This window comes from Salmo salar, chromosome ssa20, assembly GCF_905237065.1.
Source record: "Salmo salar chromosome ssa20, Ssal_v3.1, whole genome shotgun sequence".
NCBI lineage: Eukaryota > Metazoa > Chordata > Actinopteri > Salmoniformes > Salmonidae > Salmo > Salmo salar.
In genome coordinates this window covers 46622059-46647176 of record NC_059461.1, presented here as the reverse complement: position 1 = coordinate 46647176, position 25118 = coordinate 46622059, and the positions used below count along the sequence as shown (strand labels likewise).

The following is a 25118-nucleotide window of genomic DNA, read 5'->3' as shown; positions in this document are numbered from 1 at the left end:
GATGCAGGTATAAGCCTTCTGTAGAAATGTTCTCTGGTACAAGTGGGGAACATGGAAGCTACATGAAAATGTATACTGTACCTGAAGCATGGTAGGTGTCAGTGAATCTCGTTCTGAAGTTTTTGAATTTGCTCAGATTTTTGCTGAATAAAACCACCCACAAAAGTGCAGTGCAAAAAAAGAGGTGCCTTTATTGAACCCTTACAAGCAAAATATACTTTTGAATTGTAAATTACTTCATTTTCTGTGGTATTGCTCTTTGCAAACATACACAACTCTTACATAGAAAAATATGAGACTTTAGTTTTACGTTGCACAAATATCAGTTGAAGTGTTAAGGCACATAGGTTACCATAGAATGGCCACAGTTTGAAGGGTTTTTACAACAACAAAAAAAGGACATTTTGGTTGGTCAATTATGGAAGATGTCATACACAAAGCGAACAAAGACATTGCATTAGCATAATGTGACAGAATAAAATCAGGAGAATTAAACAAAACAATTAGGTACCAGTTACTACTGAATATGATTAAACACATTAAGCTACTCAAGATGTAAAATTATGTAATGAGGTATAGGAATCGGATAGCAGACAAGAGATCATATTGTGGAATAAAATTGGACTTTTCCCTACAGATTGCTGATTATTTTAGTCCTACCTGATCAAAGTGTTTTGTGTGCAATGGAATCACATATCTAAGTGATAATCAGGAAGGCCTACCCGTACATTTAACAAATTGTGATGTTAATGAAATGAACCGACAGGTGAAATGTAATAACGGTAAAAGGGATTCACTGACTATGGTTAGATGTTTTTTTCCCCCCAATAATCAATGTGTTGAAGTTTAATGCATTCCATTCATGCATTAACGACAGGTGGAAGTATTGCTCAGAAAGTTCCATTCCATGATAAGTGAAAAAAGTGAACACAAATCAAATAAGTTGCAACTTCAGCCCTTCCTTGGAGAATATTTCCTTTGTGAATCTTTACTGTGGTTTGCCGCCAAACTTTAAAGAATAATGAAATATAAGCAAATCAACTTGGAGACCTTTGTCAAAATGAAATGTTATTTATGTAAAAGAAAAAAATCATGGCCATCAGTGATTGAGCTGTGAATGATGTTCAAGTTAGTGGCATTCTCTCTCAAACCCAGACGGTTTACAAATACTCAGAGGTGACCTTCCATGGTGAATTGGGATTCATGAAATTTGGTCCCAAGAAAAATCACATTGACAGAAGAAAAACAACATTGAGGCTACTGTAATAGAATAGATAGAAGTAACTTGCTCTTCAACAATATACTTTAAATTAGCATCAACATCTATACTGTTAACTAAATACAATGCCCAGACATTTTCACTATATACCCTGAGGGTACAAAACATTAGGAACATTAGCTCTTTCCATGACAGACTGACTAGTTGAAAGATATTATCCCTTATTGTCACCCGTTAAATGCACTTCAATCAGTGTAGATGCAGGGGAGAAGACAGGTCAACAAAGGAGTTTTAAGCCTGGAGACAATTGAGACATGGGTTGTGTATGTTTGCCATTCAGAGGGTGAATTGGCAACACAAAATATTGAAATGCCTTGAAAAACAGGGTATTGTAGTAGGTGCCAGGCACACTGGTTTGAGTGTGTCAAGAACTGCAACGCTGCTGGGTTTTTCACACTCAACCATTTCCCGTGTGTATCAAGAATGGTCCACCACCACCCAAAGGACATCCAGCTAACTTGACAACTGTGGGAAGCATTGGGGTCAATATGGGCCAGCATCCCTGTGGAACGCTTTTGACACCTTGTAGAGTCCATGCCCTGACGAATTGAGGCTGTTCTGAGGGCAAAAGAGGGAGCAACTCAATATTAGGAAGGTGTTGCTAATGTTTTATAACACTGTGTATATAATCTGTCTGTTTTGCTACAATTCTGTCTAATTGCTAACAAATGCAGAATTTTTGGAAATTAAGCTTGTAATTGACACAAATCAAAGACAAAATGGGATGAAGTTTATATCAAAGAAAACTTTTCAGATTAGTCATTTTATACATAAGAATCTTCAATAACTTCACCTTGCAACCAAATAAATAATCCCAGCATCAGAGAAACATTGTTGATTGCAACCCGAGTTGCCATCGACCAGGAAGAGAGCTGGCTAAAGCTGTGTTTATGACGTCATAAGTCACTGTCCAACTGACCGTTCCGATCTTGCATCCCACGGTTTCCTGTGACAACATAATGGGAACATTGTTCCTTCACCAGTCATCCCACTGGGCAAGAAATGTAGAAAAGAAGCTGCACTGTCCAGCCGTATGCATAAACGTGTCCTTATGAGAGGAGGTTCTTGTAGTCATTTTCTATTAGCTGGGGACAAACGTGTGAGAGTAACTTTAGGTTGCACAGTAGGTAACCTGGACACTTCGGCAGCATCATATCCCAACTATAGGAAATGTCAAAAGGAGTCATTGAGAGGGTATAGCTTTGGTCTCAATTTCAACCTAAACTGTTCCATTTAAGGCATCAAACTGTTATCATCTCACGACAGGATGAACTGAACTCCAACGTGATATCCAAATTAAATAAGGGAGGAAAAGAAAAGCATTGGCTTGTTTGGGGGGGGGGGGAGGGGTCTGACTGCACGGCCAGTGTGCTGCTAAATCTCCTCATCCCAGAGACAGAGCTGTTTGTGGGGGACGTAGTAGGTGAATTGGTAGCCTTTGCTGCAGCTCTTGATGCCGCACTTGTAGGGGCTGCCTTTGCCTGTGGTGTCGCGGTTGCGGCAGTACTTGAGCAGGCAGGGGTACCACTCCAGACGCAGGCTGAAGCTGCAGGAGCAGGGCTGCCACAGGTCTCTCGTAGAGCGGCACGACAGCAGGACCGGGACCACGTCCACCGACTGGGGCAGGATCTCAAACATGGAGCCCTCCACTCCTACAGGTGCAGCAAGCAACATATTTGTGAGTCAATGCACTAATTAAGGTAGCCTGGTCCCAGATCTGTTTTTGCGGTCTTGCCAACACCCACTGTGACAATGACCATAGGATTTGGTAAGATGGCACAAACAGATCTGGGACTAGGCTAGTAATAAGGAGCTTTTTCCATGCAAAAGAGTGCTGCTATCTCTATTCAATCACAGATGGTTCACCGTGCACTGCACTGACCATTAGGCTACATTTTTTACAGTACAGTAGTACATTATCTACAACTAGACACGGTTGACTTCATATAAACTAAAAAGACACAGGGCTCTTCAGCCAGATTTCGTAAAAAAACTATCAACAATCACAAAAAGTGATTGCCTAAAGTTGAGCCATATATACACTCAGAGCAAGAGAGCTATAGGAGCAAAACAGACTATCAGGGAGAGAGTGTGACTTTACAGTCAATTGTGTATTTTTTTTACATTGTCAAATACTAATAGTGTTATTGAAGTAGAACTGGGCTAGTTTGGTAGTGTACATATAGAGCTAACATGTATTGGATGAATTAAACTTGGAGCGAGAGTGTGATTAAGGTCTAGACCAAGGGTGGGCACTGAATTCCTGGAGGACATAGTGTGTGAAGGCTTTTATTCCAGCTCAGCACTCCAGTCAATCATACTTCACCGAGGGAGGGGCTGACCTCTCCAAATGAAAAAGAGAAGCTGGGAGGACAAAAATGAAAAGGTAATCTGCATCTTTTATTCCACGTCCACACAAAGGTGGAGTAATGTGTACCTTGTCTTGAGAAAAGCCACTAGGCCAAAACATTGACTGTGAAAGATACAGATCCCCAGTGGTGGAAAAAGTACCCAATTGTCATACTTGAATAAAACTAAAGATACCGTAATTGAAAATTAAGTCATCCAGTAAAATACTACTTGAGTAAAAGTCTAAAAAGTATTTGGTTTTAAATATACTTAAGTATCAAATGTCAATGTAATTGCTAAAATATAATTAAAGTATCAAAAGTATAAATAATTTCAAAATCCTTATATTAAGCAAGCCAGGCAGCACCATTTTTATTTATTTACGGATAGCCACTCCAACACTGAGACATAATTTACAAACAAAGCATTTGTGTTTAGTGAGTCCACCTGATCAGAGGCAGTAGGGATGACCAGGGGTGTTCTCTTGATGTGAATTGGACACTTTCTGTCCTGCTAAGCATTCAAAATGTAATGAGTACTTTTGGGTCTTAGGGAAAATTTATGGAGTAAAAAGTACATTATTTTCTTCAGGAACGTAGTGAAGTAAATGTAGTCCAAAATATAAATACTCAAATACATTCCCACTAAAAACTACTTAATTACTACCTTAAAATATTTTTACACCACTGCAGATCACTTATTATTTTCACCTAACAGATTCTTAATTTATTTTTTGCTATTCGAGTATTGTTTGTTTGTTTGTTTGTACATCGCAACGTGCAATACTATTATGGCTTTAGCCAGAAGTTTTGCTTTGGCGTTTCTGATTTATTCTACAATTCAAACATGGCGATTATCCTAAACTCCCGTTCCACCAACACCGAAAGACGTGGATGGAAATCTTCGCTTTCATACTGTGAACTTCGGCCATGAGCAACTGAACAGGTGTTGTGCCGAAAATCTCCCCCCTGCCAGAACCCCCCCTCCCCCTTCTAATTTCCTTAAATGTTGTGGCTAGAGTCAAATACTTTCTGTGGCACACATCAGAGTGAAATACTTTCTATAGAACAAACTTCACATCAGGATAGGAAACTGAATTAATAAATGTGTTTTATGTTAAACATAGAGGGAGTAAAATGTTGGCAAGCAATAAACATTTCAGAACAATTATAGCTGAATTATTATCCTTACACTTTCAAAAATACTAGTCGAATAACACGGGGGATATGACGAATTTTGGCAAAGAGATTGATTTATAGACTAATATAAAATCAGTAGCGGATTTATGTACGGACGACATGGGCAGCCGCCCACCGCTGAGGGGCGCCATACAAGCTAGAACCGCCACAGACACTTGAAACAAATGGCCAACCCGAAAACTGCAGACATAAATGCTTTCTGCTACTGAGATCAGTGAAATGTAGGCTAAACTGACAACGGAGTGAAGAGCAGAAATCTCAACTAGCAAGCAAGTCGCAGCAATGAAGAACGCAAAGGGGGGGTATGGCAGGGGGAGATTTTTCGGCACAACACCAGCACCTGATATCACCTTTCCTACAGGAACAGCTGAGCCGCTCGGGGAAGGTACACAGTAAACGCCGCTGAGACCGGCTGCGTGTTACATTAAGCCTGCTATGCTGTACACCCGTCCTGGCCCAAACACCACAAAGCAAGCTAAACAACTGTGCCCAAACTGTGATAAGACAGTAAGGAAGAATTCAAAAGCAGTGGATTGTGACATTTGTTTGTTCATAAAGTGTGGAACTATCAACCCCTTGTCATATGATGAAGCTGTAAAGTCTCAAAGTAACATTTTGCTTGTTTGCAATGTATGCTGTTTAAATGCGGTGCCAAACATTGGGATGCTGGACACAAGCAGGGATGATGAGTGCAATCTAGATGAGATAGTCGATGTATCAGCAGTGGGCACAGAAAATGACATGTTTGACTGTTTCAACCGGAGAGGACTTCATTTTATCCATGTGAACGCAGAGCCTGCTGCTGAAATTAGAGGAACTAAAATTCCTTGCTGAAATTAGAGGAACTAAAATTCCTTGCTTCTAACACACGAGCTGCAGTAGTTACTGTGACATCGTCCTCAATTGACCCATCCAACCATGAGGTTGAACTACCATGTTATAGCGTTCATACAATTGACCGAAACGGTGGCGGCGTGTGTGTTTTTACTAGGAATGATGTGCATTTTAATCCTCTTTCAGATCTGAAAATGGATGGTCTTGAGGTTTCATGGGTAGATATACTTCTTCCTGAATGTCGTCCTATACTTGTTGGTGTGTGTTATCGGCGATTTTAATACAAATGTGCAGTTATCACCCAAGAAAAGTACACTAGTAAATGCCCTGTATAACTTTAAAAATAAGTTATTTGGACTAGAACAACTGATTGTTGAGCCAACCTGGGTGTGTATTGACAGTAAATCAACTTTGGATTTGATTATTGAATCAGATCAAGAGAATGTCTGCCAGTCAGGAGTCTTAAATATTGGTTTTAGTGATCATATGGTAACCTACTGTACCCGTAAGACATCCATAATGCTACTAGAGCCAGGTAATATATTCATGAAGGTACGGTCTATGAAACAATACTCAAAAAAGAGGTCCTTGGAATTTTGGATTGGTCTCATGTACTAAACTGTGATGTTGATCAAGCTTGGTATCTTTTTAACGATCTGTTTGTCTGCACTCGACTCATGCTCCGATGAAACAAATTGAAATCAAACAGCGGTCAGGGAAATGGATCACTTCCGAGATCTTAGACCTCATAAGGAAAAGGGATCGCTACCTGGCCAGATTCAGAAGGACAAATCTACAACAAGATTATGATGGTTATATTAACTGTAGAAACCAGGCAAGATACAAAATGGATAAGACCAAATCCCAACATTATATAGATGCCGTTAATGACAACTTACATCAGCCTCGTGTACTTTAGAACTTTTTAAATGGACATTGGCTTAAAAACTCCCCCTTATGTAAAATCCTGTAGTATTGGCCTGGATATTGATGTTTTATGTTATGACCAGGCAAAAGGTTGCACATTATTTTACCAATTTTTTTACCACTATAGCCTCATCTCTGGTTAAGAAGTTACCCTTCTGCTCTGAACACTATGGCCTGTCTTTCATTAACTACTTTTACCATAGCAAAGGTATCACAAATTATTTGTTTGAGCTGTGCATGGTAATAGAGGACAAAGTTAAACTACTGTGCTCATTAAGCATAAACAAAGCAACAGGGCTGGATAACTTTCCTGCACAATTCAAAGAATAGTGCTTGTGTCACTGCTAAAATGATAACATATTGTAAACATTTATTAGTAGTGGTACATTTCCCAAGGATCTCAAAACAGCCCAGGTGGTTCCACTCCACAAGAAGAGCAGTTAAACAAATGTAGGAATCTACAGACCTGTGTCAATCCTCAGCACCTTATCCAAAGTTGTTGAGAGATTCGTTTTTAAATCAACTTGAGGGATACCTTCTTGAGCACAAACTTCTTTATGAACTACAATCTGGCTTTAGAACAGCTCATTCCACTGATACTTGCCATATCCACATTAAGCAGAAAAGTGAGAAGGGGAACTATACAGGTGTTAGACTAGCAGAAAGCTTTCGGCACTGTGGACCATAATATTCTCCTGATGAAACTGAAATGCATGGGTCTAAATTATGTAGCAGTGAATTGTTTTAGGTCTTATCTGACCAACAGAACACAAGTATGTAATGTTGGTGATGTTCTGTCGGAGGCATTTGGAGTACCGCAGGGATACATTTTAGGGCCTCTCTTATATACATTAATGATATGCCAGATACAGTAAAGTGCAAACTCTTGCTTTATGCTGATGATTCACCCATACTGGTATCATGGAAGGATGCAGTTTACATAAAGACCCTGAGTTAAGGAATTGCATTTTGTTAGAGATTGGTTGTCTGACAACAAATTGTCACTACATTTGGTAAAAACTGAATTGATTTTGTTTGGAACAAAACATAGATTGCTTAGGGCTGACAAGATAATGGTAAACTGTGCAGGCAAGGAGAGAGAATCTAAAACAAGTATCTTATCTTTGTGTCCCTAGATAAATCCCTTTCTGGAGACCTGATTGCTGCAAAAAAAATAATAATCTAAAATGGCAAACAAATTAAATGTACATTATAACACTAGATATTTTAACATTAAAGTTAAACTGCTTGTCTCAACCCTGATTCAGTTGTCATTTTGATTATGCCTACTCTGCTAGGTATAGTGGGCTATCAAAAAAGCTGAAAAAGACAACGCAGGTCATGCAAAATAATGTTATCAGGTATATGCTGAATGTCTCCCCTAGGACCCACATAGGGGTACAGGAGTTCCAGAAGGTGGACTTGTTGCCTTGAGTCCAGAGTGGACCAACTTAAATCATATGCTTGACATCTTAAAGGATCGTGCCCCAGACTACATGAAAAACCACATTGATATGGTCTATAACCAACACAGTCACAATACCAGAGCTAGTGTTATGTCTTGTAAAATCCCAAGAGTAAACGGTACTGCGAGGAGCACGTTTTTCCATATACAGTGAGGGAAAAATGTATTTGATCCCCTGCTGATTTTGTACATTTGCCCACTGAAAAAGAAATGATCAGTATAATTTTAAATGGTAGGTTTATTTGAACAGTGAGAGACAGAATAACAACAACAAAAAATCCAGAAAAACGCATGTCAAAAATGTTATAAATTGATTTGCATTTTAATGAGGGAAATAAGTATTTGACCCCCTCTGCAAAACAGGTTTCGAGGCTGATGTTTCGAGGCTGACGTTTGGCAACTCGAACCTTCAGCTCCCTCCACAGATTTTCTATGGGATTAAGGTCTGGAGACTGGCTAGGCCACTCCAGGACCTTAATGTGCTTCTTCTTGAGCCACTCCTTTGTTGCCTTGGCCGTGTGTTTTGGGTCATTGTCATGCTGAAATACCCATCCACGGCCCATTTTCAATGCCCTGGCTGAGGGAAGGAGGTTCTCACCCAAGATTTGACGGTACATGGCCCCGTCCATCGTCCCTTTGATGCGGTGAACTTGTCCTGTCCCCTTAGCAGAAAAACACCCCCAAAGAATAATGTTTCCACCTCCATGTTTGACGGTGGGGATGGTGTTCTTGGGGTCATAGGCAGCATTCCTCCACCTCCAAACACTGCGAGTTGAGTTGATGCCAAATAGCTCCATTTTGGTCTCATCTGACCACAACACTTCCACCCAGTTGTCCTCTGAATCATTCAGATGTTCATTGGCAAACTTCAGACGGGCATGTATATGTGCTTTCTTGAGCAGGGGGACCTTGCGGGCGCTGCAGGATTTCAGTACTTCTCGGCATAGTGTGTTACCAATTGTTTTCTTGGTGACTATGGTCCCAGCTGCCTTAAGATCATTGACAAGATCCTCCCGTGTAGTTCTGGACTGATTCCTCACTGTTCTCATGATCATTGCAACTCCACGAGGTGAGATCTTGCATGGAGCCCCAGGCCGAGGGATATTGACAGTTCTTTTGTGTTTCTTCCATTTGCGAATAATCGCACCAACTGTTGTCACCACCTCACCAAGCTGCTTGGCGATGGTCTTGTAGCCCATTCCAGCCTTGTGTAGGTCTACAATCTTGTCCCTGACATCCTTGGAGAGCTCTTTGGTCTTGACCATGGTGGAGAGTTTGTAATCTGATTGATTGATTGCTTCTGTGGACAGGTGTCTTTTATACAGGTAACAAGCTGCGGTTAGGAGCACTCCCTTTAAGAGTGTGCTCCTAATCTCAGCTCGTTACCTGTATAAAAGACACCTGGGAGCCAGAAATCTTTCTGATTGAGAGGGGGTCAAATACTTATTTCCCTCATTAAAATGCAAATCAATTTATAACATTTTTGACATGCGTTTTTCTGGATTTTGTTGTTGTTATTCTGTCTCACCTGTTCAAATAACCCTAAAATTAAAATTATAGACTGATCATTTCTTTGTCAGTGGGCAAACGTACAAAATCAGCAGGGGATCAAATATTTTTTTCCCCCTCACTGTAGGCATTTGTCTATGGAATAGACTTCCCTTGGAGATCAAGCAAATAAAAATTAAAAATAGCTTTAAAAAGCAGGCAAAGTTTAATTTGGTCAAGGTTGTAATAGTAAGGGAAACCACTCCACTGCCCCTTGTGCCCCCTACTGCTGGTCAGGTGTATTATCTGAAGGATTGGTATGACGTGCAATTAATAGATTGTTTTAATATGGCTGATTTTTAAGGTTAGGGAGAAGTGCAGTGAATAGTGCCACTTTTTAGGATGTCAATATAAATTCATGTATTTATGGTTGTTCGTAATTTTGTTTTGTCTTTTAAATCATTATGTGTTATTGTTTTTACCATTGAGGACCACTTTGGAAATAAGCGTTTTAAATGAATACTTTCAAGCGATATCCTCTGGGTCCACATTGTGCATTTTGTTGTATATGTCGGTTGCCCAAAATCCATTCAAATCTGTGTGACGATGTGCCCACATATTCATTCTATTGACCTCTCTCCAGCCAATGTTTGACGTCCCTCTCCCGGGTGTAGATAGCCTCCCGGGCCTCGCTGCACATGTTGTGGATGTGGCTGCTGAGCTGCCACGCCTGGCTCAGGTTCACCGCCACGTTCATGGTCAGCTGGTCCAGGCCCCGCCTCTCCTCCGCCGTGCGAATGGATTGAGGGTTTTTCTGGTGGACCGCAGGACAAAGTCAGTCATGTCGCCATGGTCACTTTATCAAATGGGATCATGCTCATTCACTTCCCCAACACTCCCAGCAAGGATACCCACTGGCCTTATTATTTGTTATTCCCTGTACCCTTCCTTTGGTGTTATCACTGATCTGACATAGCAGGAATAGGTGGAAGCTACATAGGAACCTCTTGCTAGCAAGTATCATGCTGTTAGATCAGTGATTACCTGAAGGAGCGGAAGGATACACTTTCAACATATTCAAACAGAGCAACTCAGAAAGTTCATTTCTCTGTATTACTAGTGCATATGTAAGAGAGGAGGTTTGGATCCACTCTCATGCGATGACTAAACTTGCCTGAGACCTGAATACTTCTGTTAGCTCCCTGAGCTAATGCCTTTAACTCAGCAACTAACAGTCTTGAAGCACCTGAGACCCGGGTTAGAACCCCGGTGGGTGACACATACCTGTCTGAGTCGGGCCATGGACTCGCTGGGGATGAACTCGTTGTGGTTGAGGTGCGAGATGAAGCACAGGGCCTGGTACTGGCTCTGGCCCCTCTCCAATTCCCCAAGGATGAGCGCCCGGAAGATCTTCACATGCTGAAGGGGAGGGAAGGAGGGAGACCGATTGTGAGGCAGGGTAACTGCAACTGCATAAGGATCTGGGTCGTGTTCATTATGCACCATACGGAAGAAAAACAAAAAAACAATTGAAACAGCGAGGGACTTCCTGGACTTGTCCAATAAGAAAGAAAGATTTTCATTTACCATTTTTAAAACGTTTTGCTAGGGTGTGCCATACTGTTTTGGACCAGTATAGTAGCCTTGAAACAAGGTTGGAATGCAAGTTAAGCAACTGAATCCTTCATTCTGCATCTGCACCGTTACACACTAAACCACATTAGAATGAAAGATTTGGAAATAAATTCACATTCAGTCTCCTTTCACTAGCACTGTTTATTTACACAGTCAAATCGGTGCCCAAAGAGTTCTTCTTGAACTTTAACACCCATAACTTCAAAAAGATGAATCATCTCATTACACTCTTGCGAACAAAGCAGAAAAATGAAGATGTTGGAAGGAAGGTTTTACCACAACTTTGTTGCTGTTGGCAACCGAACGAGAGATCTGGCTGCGGCCCCAAGGCCATAAAGAGAAAGTTCCAGCCGAGGACAGCAAAGCCACAGACCCGTCTCCCCCATTCATCAGCTCTCCCTTCCCTGACATCTCTCACACACACAGTCCGCGGAGAACCAGACAGCCCGCGGAGGGACTGCACCAGGCACACTCAGGGTAATTACAGGAAAGCAGCACTGCTCCTCTCCTCTGAAACCACCATCATAGGGGAGAAACCCAGGCAGAGAGCAGCAGGGGGTAGTACAAGGGGAGGACATGGTAATGCAGCCAAGGCTTCTCCAACCCCAGCATTGTGTTATGGCAGGTGTTAAGACTGGGTGACAGCTATATGTTACATTTAACATCCTGCTCTAAAAGTATGTTGGAGACCTACTGTGTGTGAATTTAAAAAAGGCGAAAACGTAAGTGTTTTTTTTTTGTACAAGAAAAATGTTTTTTTTTGGCACATTTTAAAACCATTTATGGCATTTTGGGGGTGGTTTCAGTAACCTGGTAAATGGCTATAATTTATTAAAAACAAATAAGAGGACACCCTCTGTTCTATAAATACAACAGCACCAGTAGGATCATGGAGTAGTCCTAACTTTGGGCTGCAACAGAAGCTCTTGTGCCAAGTCACACTAGGTTGGCACCCTCCAAGTCCCAGGCCTAACTACCACAGCAACACTGTGCGCTCGAGAAAAGACAGACGTCAGGTTACAGGATAAGTGAGAAAATGTGCAACCAATGATGGGCGGTGTCAGAAAATGGCTAAAAAGTAGTACACCTGCTCATATGATGACAGAATGCAAATAAGCCATGTCACGAGCAAGGCACCATGCGAGAGAGTATTAAAGCCAAAGCGATCAAAAGATAGATCCTACTTAAAAATCTGGCAAGCGGGTTGGTAATGTTTTTTTTTTCTTTTCTTTTTAAATCAGTGCATTATGCAAATGCCTTGTCGGCAAAGGCAAATCTCTTTAGCAGCAGATGGTGACTGAGCACAAGCTACTGGCCACCTCAAATCAATTTGCATAGATAGTCGGCTCCAATTCACTCCCTACCATTTACCTCTGGCCCTAACCCTTTGATGTTAGTACATCTGTAAGGTGGAAACAATATGATGGAAGCTTCACCACTAGTCTGATTTAGTTATCCAGATTCGCAAACAGCTAAAAGGGGCTAGGGCCAAAGAGCTAATCGATAGATAGGAGCTGTGTCCTAAATGGTATCCCGACCAGGGCCCAATGTAGGGAATAGGGTGCCATTTGGGACACATACAGGAATGCTAATGGGGTGAGGAGTGTGTGCAACCCTTCCTGTTGGCCCACTCTACTTCCCTTGCACTTCAGAGACTGGCACTGGTTGTATCCACAGCTGCCCAAACCTAAAAGATTGACAATTAAAATGACAAAGATAACTGAACTTGTTGACACATTTGTGTGATAGGACTGTAACAACTGTACGACTGGTCATTTTTATTCAAGCATTTTCATGTTTAAATATGCCCCTAAACTGAAGTGTGCATTGTACACTAGTCAGGAGAATCTGTAATAAAAAAAATATTTTTTATTATTCTTTTTTTAAATCAGGGGCTTTGTTCTATCAAAACCAGGAACTGGGTTTCTGTGAACAAGTTTAAAAAGGGCAATCTGATTTCTTGACTTTTGAATGAATGATTTATACCCATTGAATATTGAAATATTACTTTTGCCTCATGGAACCCCATCACAGCCCAAAATATAAGATTGATTGACTCCAATATATATTTTTTAAAGTTATAAAATGACACATCATGTATGGTCTGTCCTTGCAGCCATAGCTGTTTATGAATTTGAGAGTGGTTACATTTACATCCTTCAGCTTTTTACCAAAACAGTGACCACTTTTAATATTTGAACTACATATTTGTGCATAAAAATAAAATGTGCCAAGTGCTATGAGAAAACATGATAAAATAAGCCCATCTGCTAAAAGCGGAAATATGACCACATAATTATATAGAATTACGCGTTTTACCCAACATTCAGCAACATCCCTGACAAGAGGAGTGTGTTGCATTGATATCTAAAATGAACAGACATGGCTTCTCATTTGACATTCAGAAAATTGGCCTTTCATTTCCTAGGAGTCCAAGCCCATTTGTTATCTAATGTTTTAAAATGTCAGTGCACTGATTGGCACACTTAGTTGGTGTAGAGGAGCAGAGGAGTTTCCCCTGATGAGAGTGAAGATGACATAGCAAATTAACAGAAGTCAGACACTGGATTTCACAACAGTGTTCTATGTGGCTCTGGATAGTTCAAATCAGTCATTTGGACATGCGGTTCCACACGATTGCAGCTATATGCGAGGAGTTTTTCACCAATACATTTAGGAAAATGACTGAAACACAAATTTGGTTATCTTGCCACAAATTGAGAAACAAGTACACCAAAGGTCTCACATATGGATTTGAAAATGAAGTGCGACATTAAAGACGGTATGGTGCCACTTTTTCAGATGGTCTTCGTCCTGTAGAGCTCCTGAATGCCATCCACGAGATGCAGCTACAGAACATTTTTGGAGAGGTGTGCGTTGCACTGCGACTCTTCCGTACAATGCCTGGAACAGTTGCTGGAGGCGAACGTGCCTTTAGTAAGCTGGAACTTATAAAGAACTAACTAAGATCTACAATGTGCCAAGACAGGTTGAACAGCCTTGTCATCCTTTCAATTGGAAACCAGTTAGCTAGAAAATTAAACACTTTAAAGTCATTATAAATGAGTTTGCTCATGCAAAGGCTCGACGCTGGCGACGCCCCTGCTTACAGCTATTGCTTCAGTCCCATACAGCTCCAGCCCCCACCTTTGTCCCAGAGTTCATATCTTGCAACAGGCAGTGGACATCAAAATCCAGAGCAACCTCTTCAGAATCCAAATTGCTCAGGCATTGAGCAAATACTTACTGATCATTTCCACGGTGTAATTGTTCTGCCCACCTAGGTTTTCCTTCCCCTTATGCCAAACAATAGCACTGTAAATGGCGCGACGCAGATAAGACAAGTTGTATATTTTTATGACCCAAAGAAATGGTAACATTACATTTGTTTATGGACCATCATACGTTTCGTAGCTCAATCATGTTTGGGAGGCCACAACTGTGACAACCCAAAGTACACTCACAGGACAGGCAGGAAGATCCTGAATATAAACATAGCAAACTTCAATTTGAGATTGAGTTGGTTATCCCTTGAAAAGAAAAGACGCATTAAAGTAAAATAAATAACACCATCAAAACAGGTCTTATCAACGATGTCATCTACAATGTGTAGGAATGGCCATTTTCCCATTATCTGTTGCTTGATAAGTTTAAAAACACACTGGAGTTCAGGCCCCTTTGACATTACATAGAAAATTGGCCATATCTGATAGAACGTATCTCTTAGTGTTGATTTTACAAGGTGGCTTGCTTTCCTTGTTGAGCTGCAGTCCAAAAATGGAGTATAGACGGGCTAAACCAAGCAGAAATCATATCCATTGTCATAAAAATAAAATTAAAAAAAAGGTCTAGTGTTGTGTGGTGCATTTGATTGCGAAAAGGTCAAAAGGTATTCGGCGTTACTGTGCCTGCCCTTTCCCCTCCTGCCGGTCTCCGACTGTGGGAATGACAGGAGACCTTTTTATTATTAGCAGTGTTCAAAGCACAACATCTGCCTGTCGACCCAGAGCAGAATAAAGACATCCGCTAGTGGACGAGGCCAGGAGGCAGTCCTCAGGGAGAGCAGAGTAGAGGACAATGAGTATGGGAGAAAGGCTCCGTTTGTGCTGTGTAGCCAACAACCACAGGAGTGAGAAAAAATATATATATTTAAATATGGGAACAGGCTCTGAAAACAGCAGGCTAAAAATCGCCAAAACAGCAAACTTGGCCTAGAGTGATCCACTAAATAACAACGCAGCCTAAATTATTTTTCTACACCAAAACAAGGCTACCATCAGAAAGCAGCTCGTCTTAAGAAAAATAAACTAGACACCATTCTTCCTCCACACCTCCCCTCTTTAGTGTGCATGCTGACTGTCTGCTAACCTTAAAAGATATCCTGAGGAAATGCCCTGCAGCTCCTGTGTAGTGAGCAACTACCCATTTCTTATCTGTGGAGCAGATCTTCCACACAGGGATCAATACATGGTGGGAGTTGGAGTCCATATCCTTCCCATATGACTCAGTGCAATAGTGGGAGCTTACACAACTACAGTGGATGGATTCACTGGATGGCCCCGGTGGTCCAAGAGTTCTAATCTGTATGGCATCCATTCCTAAAACCACAATATTTCCTGGAAAAGGTGACACTGCTTGCCTGTTAAAAAAAAAAGTCTGACAAGTTTGTGCAAGTGACAAAGTGGGATGGCCTCAGTCAAGCATAAGATCTGGTAAATGAGTCGACTTCAGATGCATTGCACGGACCCAAATTCATGTTCACGAGGAAATGCTGAGAGAAATTTCCCAGAATTCCCACACGAGCAACCAAATAACGTGTAAGCCACCCAGATAATAATGAAAAGTTGGAAACAAAAAGATGCAATGGTAATTGTGCTGCAACGGGGTCCAAGTTCTTGTTCAAGTTTCCAACTACTTGTCCAAGGTTACTGGGAGATATGCGATGGCTATGAAAGGATAAAAAGGGATGGGCAGCTGCCAAACGGGTCAGAGATATATCGCAATGGGAGTCTGCTCATAAAGGCTAACCACTGTGCTCGCTGCTCTTTACAAACAAGTGGGTGTGTGATAGAAATAAATCAATTCATCCCAAGAGTTGCTTACTGTTTGGGCGTATCATAAATACCTTTTCTTTGAAGAGAGAATATCTTGACATAAGACAGCCTGAGGGCTAAGGGAGTTGTGAAACACAATACATTTATGAACACAGATAAAAGACTTAAGAGAGAGCTAATGTTCTCGTTCACACGACCGTGGCATTGTCGGTACAGAGGCATAGTAAATTTAAAGTGATAGTGTGTCAGGTATATTCCCAACATCTGTTGCTCATCTCAACCAGAGTGTGTATGTGTGAGACAAATAAGCTGCAATTATAGTATCGGTCACACATACAATGCATTCCGAATGTATTCAGACCCTCTTGTCTTTATCCACATTTTATTACGTTACAGCCTTATTCTAAAATTGATTAAATAGTTGCAAAGAAAAAGTGATATCTCAGACTGGCCAATAAAAAGAAAAGGATGGGCAACAGAACACAGACACTGCACAGAGGAACTCTGCCTAGAAGGCCAGCATCCCGGAGTGGCCTCTTCACTGTTGACGTTGAGACTGGTGTTTTGTAGGTACTATTTAATGAAGCTGCCAGTTGAGGACTTGTGAGGCGTCTGTTTCTCAAACTAGACACTAATGTACTTGTCCTCTTGCTCAGTTGTGCACCAGGGCCTCCCACTCTTTCTATTCTGTTAGAGCCAGTTTGCGCTGTTCTGTGAAGGGAGTAGTACACAGCGTTGTATGAGATCTTCAGTTTCTTGGCAATTTCTCACATGGAATAACCTTCATTTCTCAGAACAAGAATAGACTGATGAGTTTCAGAAGAAAGGTTTTGTTTCTGGCCATTTTGAGCCTGTAATTGAACCCACAAATGCTGATGCTCCAGATACTCAATTAGTCTAAAGGCCAGTTTTATTGCTTCTTTAAATCAGCACAACCATTTTCAGCTGTGCTAAAATAATTGCAGAAGGTTTTCTAGGTATCAAAAGCGATCAATTAGCCTTTCAAAATTATAAAAACTTGGAATAGCTAACAACGTGCCATTGGAACACAGGAGTGATGTGTCATGACGTGGCCCTTTTTGGGTATTCTCTCACATACACACTTATCTCAGGTCGTAAATTCCTGGAGGAGACCCTCTCCCCCGGGCCATGCAGAAAGAGACAGAGAGAACAAAGGATTTTACATAGCGAACTCCTAAAGGGACGGGTATGACGAGTGTGTTTCATTTGGTGACCTCAGAGAGGACAGGAAACACACATGACTATCTCTCTGAATATGTACATTTCTCAATTATGGTGTTTGCATCTAATTCTTGTATAAAATAAATGAGTAAAAATGAAACAATTTGTGAAATGTAATATGTGAAACCTTTAATGTGAAATAATTGTATTCCCTTTAAAGTTTAACTAAGTCATTGGCCTGCCCTCGTGAGCACAGACATGATCTAGCGTCATGGAACAGCCCTTTTCTACTGGTACGAATAAAACCCCCTCCTTAAGAAATCCTCTTCAGATCGATGGACACCGAGGGGGCACAGGTTGAGTTTAGACCACAAAAACCTCAGTTTAAGCTAAGGTTGTAATGGTTGTTGAATTCCTAACCATACCACGTGGAGCATTGGCTACAAGGCTGGAAATGCTTAAAATCTGAGAATATCGATCCCGAAAGAATAAGAGCAAATCTTAGATACTAATTACTAGTCTGCAGCTAGAAATTATATCAACCTGGGATGCGAAGACCGACAAAACATCTATTCTATAAGAACATTTCTGAATGGTACTCTGAAGTATCCATTCTAACCACGAAAGACTTCAGGTAAGCAGCGAGAGAGACGCTCGGATGAACTTTCCAACAGAGGGGACTGACGATTCCAACAGAGGCCACGATGACACACTGGGCGTAAATATATATATATTGATTGCAATTATTCCCGAATGAGTGAGCGTTCAAGTGCAAAGGATTAGCATTTCAATTAACATAATTATCAACTGTGTAGTGACTGTCTTTTCCGCCCTTCTCAGTCCACACCCACTTCCCTTTGTCCGCCAAGCCGTCATATCGGCTTAGTCCACTAGGGAACCTCCCCTATCGTTTCCTTGTAACCATATCTACTGTGTTTGTTTATGCATTTCTGTGATTACTTAGTTAGTAAATAAATGATTAAGACAATTGATGTATGGATAATTCATAGTAAAGCCTGGGCTCGTGCAGATAAACAATTTACGACGTTTGGAATGAGACTAACGTGAGGTAAAGAATAATTAATTAAAAGACAATTAGGAAAATTATAACTTTATAATCTGAAGATCTTCCTTGGTGCCCCGACTTCCTAGTTAATTACATTTACATGATTAGTTTAATCATGTAACAATAATTACAGAGAATTGATTTGATAAAATAAGTCTTCAAATTGAATGATGCCATAGACACGACAGATGGTTGCTGATAATGGGCCTCTGCATGCCTATGTAGATATTCCATTAAATCAGTCGTTTCCAGCTGCAATAGTAATTTACAACATTAACAATGTCTATACTGTATTTCTGATCAATTTGATGTTATTTCAAAATTGACAAAAGTGATTTCCTTTCAAAAACAAGGACATTTCTAAGTGACCCCATACTTTTAAATGGTAGTGTAGGTACATGACGTAATGACGCCACGTAAAATTTTGCGCTACACGTGCAACACAGCATTCCTAACCTAGCCCACAATGTCTGCTGTGTGGATCGAGCAGTCAACAAGTCGAGAAGTCAATCCAAAGAGTAAGAAGATTTCAGCGAGAACTCAAAAGGCAAAATCCATTAACACCAAGATAATGGTATTCATTGCCCTTGACAATCAACCGTTCTCTGTTGTGGGCGATGTTGGCTTTCGCCGATTGTACCGGTGCTCGACCACACTACCAAGTGCACTATTTTTCAGATGTTGCCCTACCGGAGTTGCACAGTAATAGGGTCACGACTGACATTTGGACCAGCGATATCAGCCCCATGAGCATGCCAAGTCTGATAGCACACTGGGTCGTCAAGGATTTCATACTGAGGAAAGTCGCATGCTCATGAATATGCTGGTTATCATACCGCTGCTGCCATTTCAATGGCACTTGAGAACATGTTTGAAACATGAACACACTAGCTAGCTCCAGTCGAACAACTGACTCGAGAAATAAGCTCATCAACTGCGCCTGCAGCATACGTGATGCCCTCTGTCATGGCATTGAAACGCCTGCTCAACAAAACTGCCAACACAGGCTGTGAACAAGCGAGTCGGTGGCATTCTCTCTTTACTGTGTCGCCACCATGCTCGATGCTATGTTCAAGGACCGGTACTTCAATGAAGACAAGAAACAGGGTTTACGTGAAATGTTACATACACGGCTGAACAATATGGAAACGGACACAGTGACAGCACCGAGGAAGAAAGGCCACGGACAGAGAGCTGAAACTTCACTGCTTGACATGTATGATGAAATCCTGGATGAGAATGAAACGACTGAACAAATGAACAGCAAGTAAGTGAAAGAAATAGGTTTTGATTATGTTTTACTGGTAATGGGGACATACGTAACTCCAACAAAATAACGTTTTGGTCAGTGTGTGTAACCTTTATTTAACTAGACAAGTCAGTTAAGAACAAATTCTTATTTATAACGACGGCCTACCCTGGCCAGACCCGGACGACGCTGGGCCAATTGTGCGCCGCCCTATGGGACTCCCAATCACGGCTGGATGTGATACAGCCTGGATTCTAACCAGGGTATACTTATACATATATATATATATATATAGAGTACATACCCCACCAGACAAGCCACTATGGTTTCGTTACGGTACCCAAACCAAAAATGGAGATTTAATGCGTTGCTCAGTTATGTATAGAGCCATGTCATCGTGGAATGCTCTGCCACAAGAGGTTACTCAGTTATGTATAGAGCCATGTCATCGTGGAATGCTCTGCCACAAGAGGTTACTCAGTTATGTATAGAGCCATGTCATCGTGGAATGCTCTGCCACAAGAGGTTACTCAGGCAAAAAGCTAAGTTTAGCTTAAAAAAATAAATATTGTATCCTCTTTCTAAAGATCCAATTTAACTGTACTGTAAATAATATTATGTTCCCTTGTGTAAATAGTATGTTTGTTGTCTCCTGGTGTTTTCCCTATATACACTGAGGATACAAAAAATTAACAATACCTGCTCTTTCCATGATAGACTGACCAGGTGAATCCAGGTGAAAGATATGATCCCTTATAGATGTCACCGTTAAATCCACTTCAATCAGTGTAGGTGAAGGGGAGAAGACAGGTTAAAGAAGGATTTTTAAGTCTTGAGACATGGATTGCGTATATGTGTGCCATTCAGAGGGTGAATGGGCAAGATATTTAAGTGCCTTTGAACAGGGTATGATAGTAGGTTCCAGGTGCACCGGTTTGTGTCAAGAACTGCAACAATGCTGGGTATTTCCACATTCAGTTTCCCCATGTCAAGAGTGGTCCACCACCCAAAGGACATTCAGCCAACTTGCCACAACTGTGAGAAGCATTAGAGTCAACATGGGCCAGCATGCCTGTGGAACGTTTTCAACACCTTGTAGAGTCCATGCCCCGACAAATTAAAGCTGTTTTGAGGGGAAAGGGTATACTCAGTGTTTAGGGAATAAGGTGCCATTTGGGACACAGCCAAGCTAGTTTTGTGGTTCACATTCAAACTGTTGGGAAAGACCACAAACATTCTCTCACTGATGAGTGTGTGCGGGCCTGGCCTGCATCATCGTGACCATTCCCAGATAGTTCTTCCCCTCAAAAATGTTAGACATTCCCAGTTGATTGTCTTCAAAAAGGAAGGACTGAAACTATTTTATTCCACCCGTGTCGTGGGCTGGAGGTTGTGCCCTGAAGTGAAACTCTGGGGAGGTTTTGCTTTTCATTCAAGGTAACATAACACTTGTTTTTACATTAGGTCGTCTTAGACTAGAGACTTAAAAATACAAGAATTATAATATGATGCCCTACTTCAGGGATCATCAACTAGATTGGCCCGCGTCTCAATCTTTTTTTCGAGAGGATGGTCAGTGGGCCGGAACATAATTACAAATCATTTGTCAACTGCAAATTGACCGCAAGAATCCCAAACTGATATAATATTTAACTAAATCAATATTTCAAACCTTGCTTACATTTGCACATGATTACATACTGTTTCTCTCTATTATGCATGGGAATACTTTGGAACAGATTTACAAAATTAAAATAACTTAGTGCTGATTTGCTGGTGTTTTTACAGTCCAAATACACACACACATAATCATTATATATCTATTTTTTTAAACACCGGAGGTCCAAATTCAGTTGGGGTACCCTGCCCTACTTGTTATCAGGTTTGCAAAAGCACTGTTATGATGGCTCTAGTTCTGCTATCGTAACTGCTACGCCTGGGTAATTCTGAATGTGCCACAACATTGGAGTTCAATGTAAAGCAGTGGTATTTTGATTTTAGTGTAGAGACTTTGGCAATTGCATCTCCCTTTTTAGTAAAATGTAATTTTTGGGAATCAGGGGCTACATTTTGGGGTCAAGTGCTTGCTTGAACATGGTAAATTAATGTACACATTCCAGCTGTTTTCATGCAAATGGGGAATAAGAATAATCCATTCCTACAGATTGAGGTGTGGTTTGTTAGGTAGCCATATCATTTCACCACACGTCCATGTTTGTGTAAAATTTTCAGTTCATCCCCCCTCTTCTTATCACAGAATGACTCATTCCGATTCTCATAGTTGTACTGATCCCATAGATTACAGTACTCCTGTTCCCACAACCCATGCCAACTCATGGGGATTTTGGCATGAGGCTATGACTGATAATAACAGCATCTACACACCTAGCTGGCTGGTCCCGTGAACAAAATCATTACAGCAACAAATCCATTGATATATATATCTACTCTGTCCATTTACTGCTACCCATTGTTTGATATCCCCTGTTTAAGAGCTTTCCTTTCCATATGCGGATCTGAGCAGTAAATGGCCGCTTGAAGTCAAAGTTGATCCAACTTCCCATAAATACTTGAGATAGAGAGTTAAATGAGAACCACATGTAAACGGAATGGAGAGGCAGGCCTCCAAGTGGAACTGATCAAACAGAGAGGAAACCAAGAGGAAAGAGTGCCTGTAGCTAATTTGGCTAAACAGGCTTCACAGCCATGGTGTGATGTGCTCAGAGATGTGTCATCACCGATTTGGCAACGTGCCGGCCTCTTTTAATCACAAAATTTCCCATTTGATTTGTGAACCATACCACAGATCAAAAAAGGTAAGACATGCCCACTTAATCCTAGAAAATCTCCCCCTTCACTTCTTGCCAGGCTGTCAGTTTCTGTGCGACTGCAACAATCACAGACGCATGCCTTTGGTCTGTGTCTGAGAGTAGTGCACAGTGACCAGAGGCACCCGGGCAACAGGCTGCATGTTTGCTGGTTCACATGTCACACTGAAGCAGTGAGTAGATCAGTGTTTCTCAACCTCTGGCCCATGGACCAGCACCGGTCCTGGAGATATTGCTGACAGGTCCCTTACGGTTAGCCGACACTGGTTTAGGCTTAGTCGGTTATTTTGTGCTAGTTTTAAATGTAGCCATTGTTTAATGTAACTGGTCCTGCAAGAAAGAAGGACCATAGCTTTCCGGTCCCTGGCACAACAACGTTTGTGAACCACTGGAGTAGATGGGTGTCCTTGCTCTCCGACTAGGCCCTTCTGTGTTGATAGGACTGAGCAGGCTCAGAGTAAAGACATGAGTTGTATTGCAAAAGAGTAAGAAAAACATTCCTAAACCGATCCTTACAAGCGAGAGCTTAATTCAATATTCAGTTTGTTGTGCCACCTCAGATTATCCACTCATGCATGTTGAGGAATTTACCAGTATGAGGAGAGGAGGGCCCATGGCCAGGGAGTCAACTCATCAGCACTGAAATGACACAGGCTACACTAACACGATTAGGCTATGGTGTACTGTTTTCTAAGTTAGTTACATGGAGGTATATTAGTCTACATTCAACATCTGCATTACCTCTGATCAGGCTGGCAACATAGGTGGTCATTGGGCAATAACCCAACAAAACAGTGAAGGTGTGGGGCAAAACAAATTTGCAGCCACTCACCTGTTTGAAGTCAGCAACAAATGTTATGAGAGTTCCATCTTCCTGTTTGAACTCAAGTGTGATGGAGTCTTTTTCACTGTCTGCTTCTAGAACTTCCTCTGTGATTTGTCCATCAGCTAAACGAACACGAACTTTCAGCTCTGAACAAAGTCCGAACGTTGTTAAAAATATTAGTGCCCAGAGAAATGCATTTATCCGAGCTGAAACCGGTGGAACACAACTCCCAAACATTCCAGAAGACGCAGAACTGAACTTGACAGAGGAAAAATACTAAAGTCCAGGTGAAATCCAACCGTCTCTATTCAATATCAACAGATAATTATTTAGTTGCATTTCAGTTTCAACAGGTAGCCCCTTTGCGATCTATTCTTTGTGAAGAAAAAAAAATATATGAAATCCAAGCAGTTGTTCGTCTTCCATGCTTTACGCTATAATTCATGCTGTGATTGATTTGATTTTGTACAAACATTAACGCGACTCGGGTGAATTGTCAAACGCATACAGTAGGTAAACCAACCTCGATCAAGACTTCAATCTCTGCTTTTCATTTCACAGATACTTTTTAACAACTAAAAAAAACGTTGCCCCGCACGACTTCAATGCATATCAGAATCATGCGCGATGTACTATCCCACACTCTCTCTTGATCGTAACACAGCACGTTGCTTCTCTGTTTTTATCCTCATATTTTTTCTTTTATTCTCATTCAGTCCGGTCACTTCATTCAGTATCCAAACTACAGCAGACTATCCTACTTGCATGGCCTCAAAAACTTTCAGCGACGGCGCTGTGAATTCAATGAGCGTTGCAAACTCTTAAAGGCACAGCACCCTCGAAAGGTAGCACAAGGATATGTGATGATTTGGTTGTGATCCAACAAGAAAATCCAAGCTTGCACAATAATTATAGCATATGGTATGGTATAGGCCACAAGAGAAGGTAAACTGAATAATTATAACACCGTTTTTGTTATTATGAAGCGTTGTTGCCACTACTGCACAAGATTATAAACCTACTGCAGTTGTTATAATCGTTTGTGTGAAAATGATTGTGTACATTTGATTATGGATTTTAATTCACCTAATCAAAATAGTCCGTATTCTTTTCTGAATTTATATATGGCGTTATATAAAATTTGTGGCTAAAAACATCTAATGATTTCAAAACATACAGCGGCATTGTTTTTATTTGCGCTTAAAAGCTATCTTTTTTATTTTATTCATTTAACTAGGCAAGTCAGTTAAGAACATTTTTTTATTTAAAATGATGGCCTACCAGGGAACAGTGGGTTAACTGCCTTGTTCAGGAGCAGAATGACAGATTTTTACCTAGTCAGCTCAGGGATTCAATCCAAAACCTTTCGGTTACTGGCCCAAAGCTCTAAACACTAGGCTACCTGCCGCCCCAAAGTCATCCACTATCTAACCCAATGTCATCCATTATTTATGAGGCCATTGAATTATAGCTTGTGAACTTCAGATAATTACTAGTTGTGTCAAGCTACATGGGGTATTCACTGATTTCCTTGTTGGAAAAAGTCACTCCTCTTTCCTACTCACTCGTGTTATTATACTTTTATGATGTCCTTAAGGGGGAACTTTGACAATACAGAGGTGTGTAAAAGGAAGTGCCACACACAGAGAGCAACATCTGGAGACCGGTGGCTCAATCAAAGTGCCACATTTAATGGTAGATTACCTCTGAAGGCAGTGATGTTCCACAGCTAGACCT

At 41.1% G+C, this 25118-nt stretch overlaps 1 protein-coding gene across 2 annotated transcripts; it reads right to left on the bottom strand.

The window, feature by feature from the left end:
* Window positions 1-166: 166 nt before the first annotated feature.
* On the bottom strand, window positions 167-24194 carry oafa (OAF homolog a (Drosophila)). 2 transcript variants are annotated; one of them, XR_006760947.1, is made up of 5 exons: window positions 23388-24194; window positions 10826-10960; window positions 10175-10355; window positions 2073-2931; window positions 167-1837 (listed from the first exon to the last, which is right to left on the bottom strand). XR_006760947.1 is itself a non-coding variant. In XM_045703462.1 (4 exons), the coding sequence occupies exons 1-4, from the start codon at window positions 23616-23618 to the stop codon at window positions 2654-2656; spliced, it is 825 nt and encodes a 274-aa protein (XP_045559418.1). In that variant the 5' UTR covers window positions 23619-24194; the 3' UTR covers window positions 167-2653. The 2 variants fall into 2 exon arrangements, 1 of the variants encoding a protein (XP_045559418.1); XM_045703462.1 differs by having other exon boundaries at window positions 167-2931.
* Between the last annotated feature and the right edge of the window lie 924 nt (window positions 24195-25118).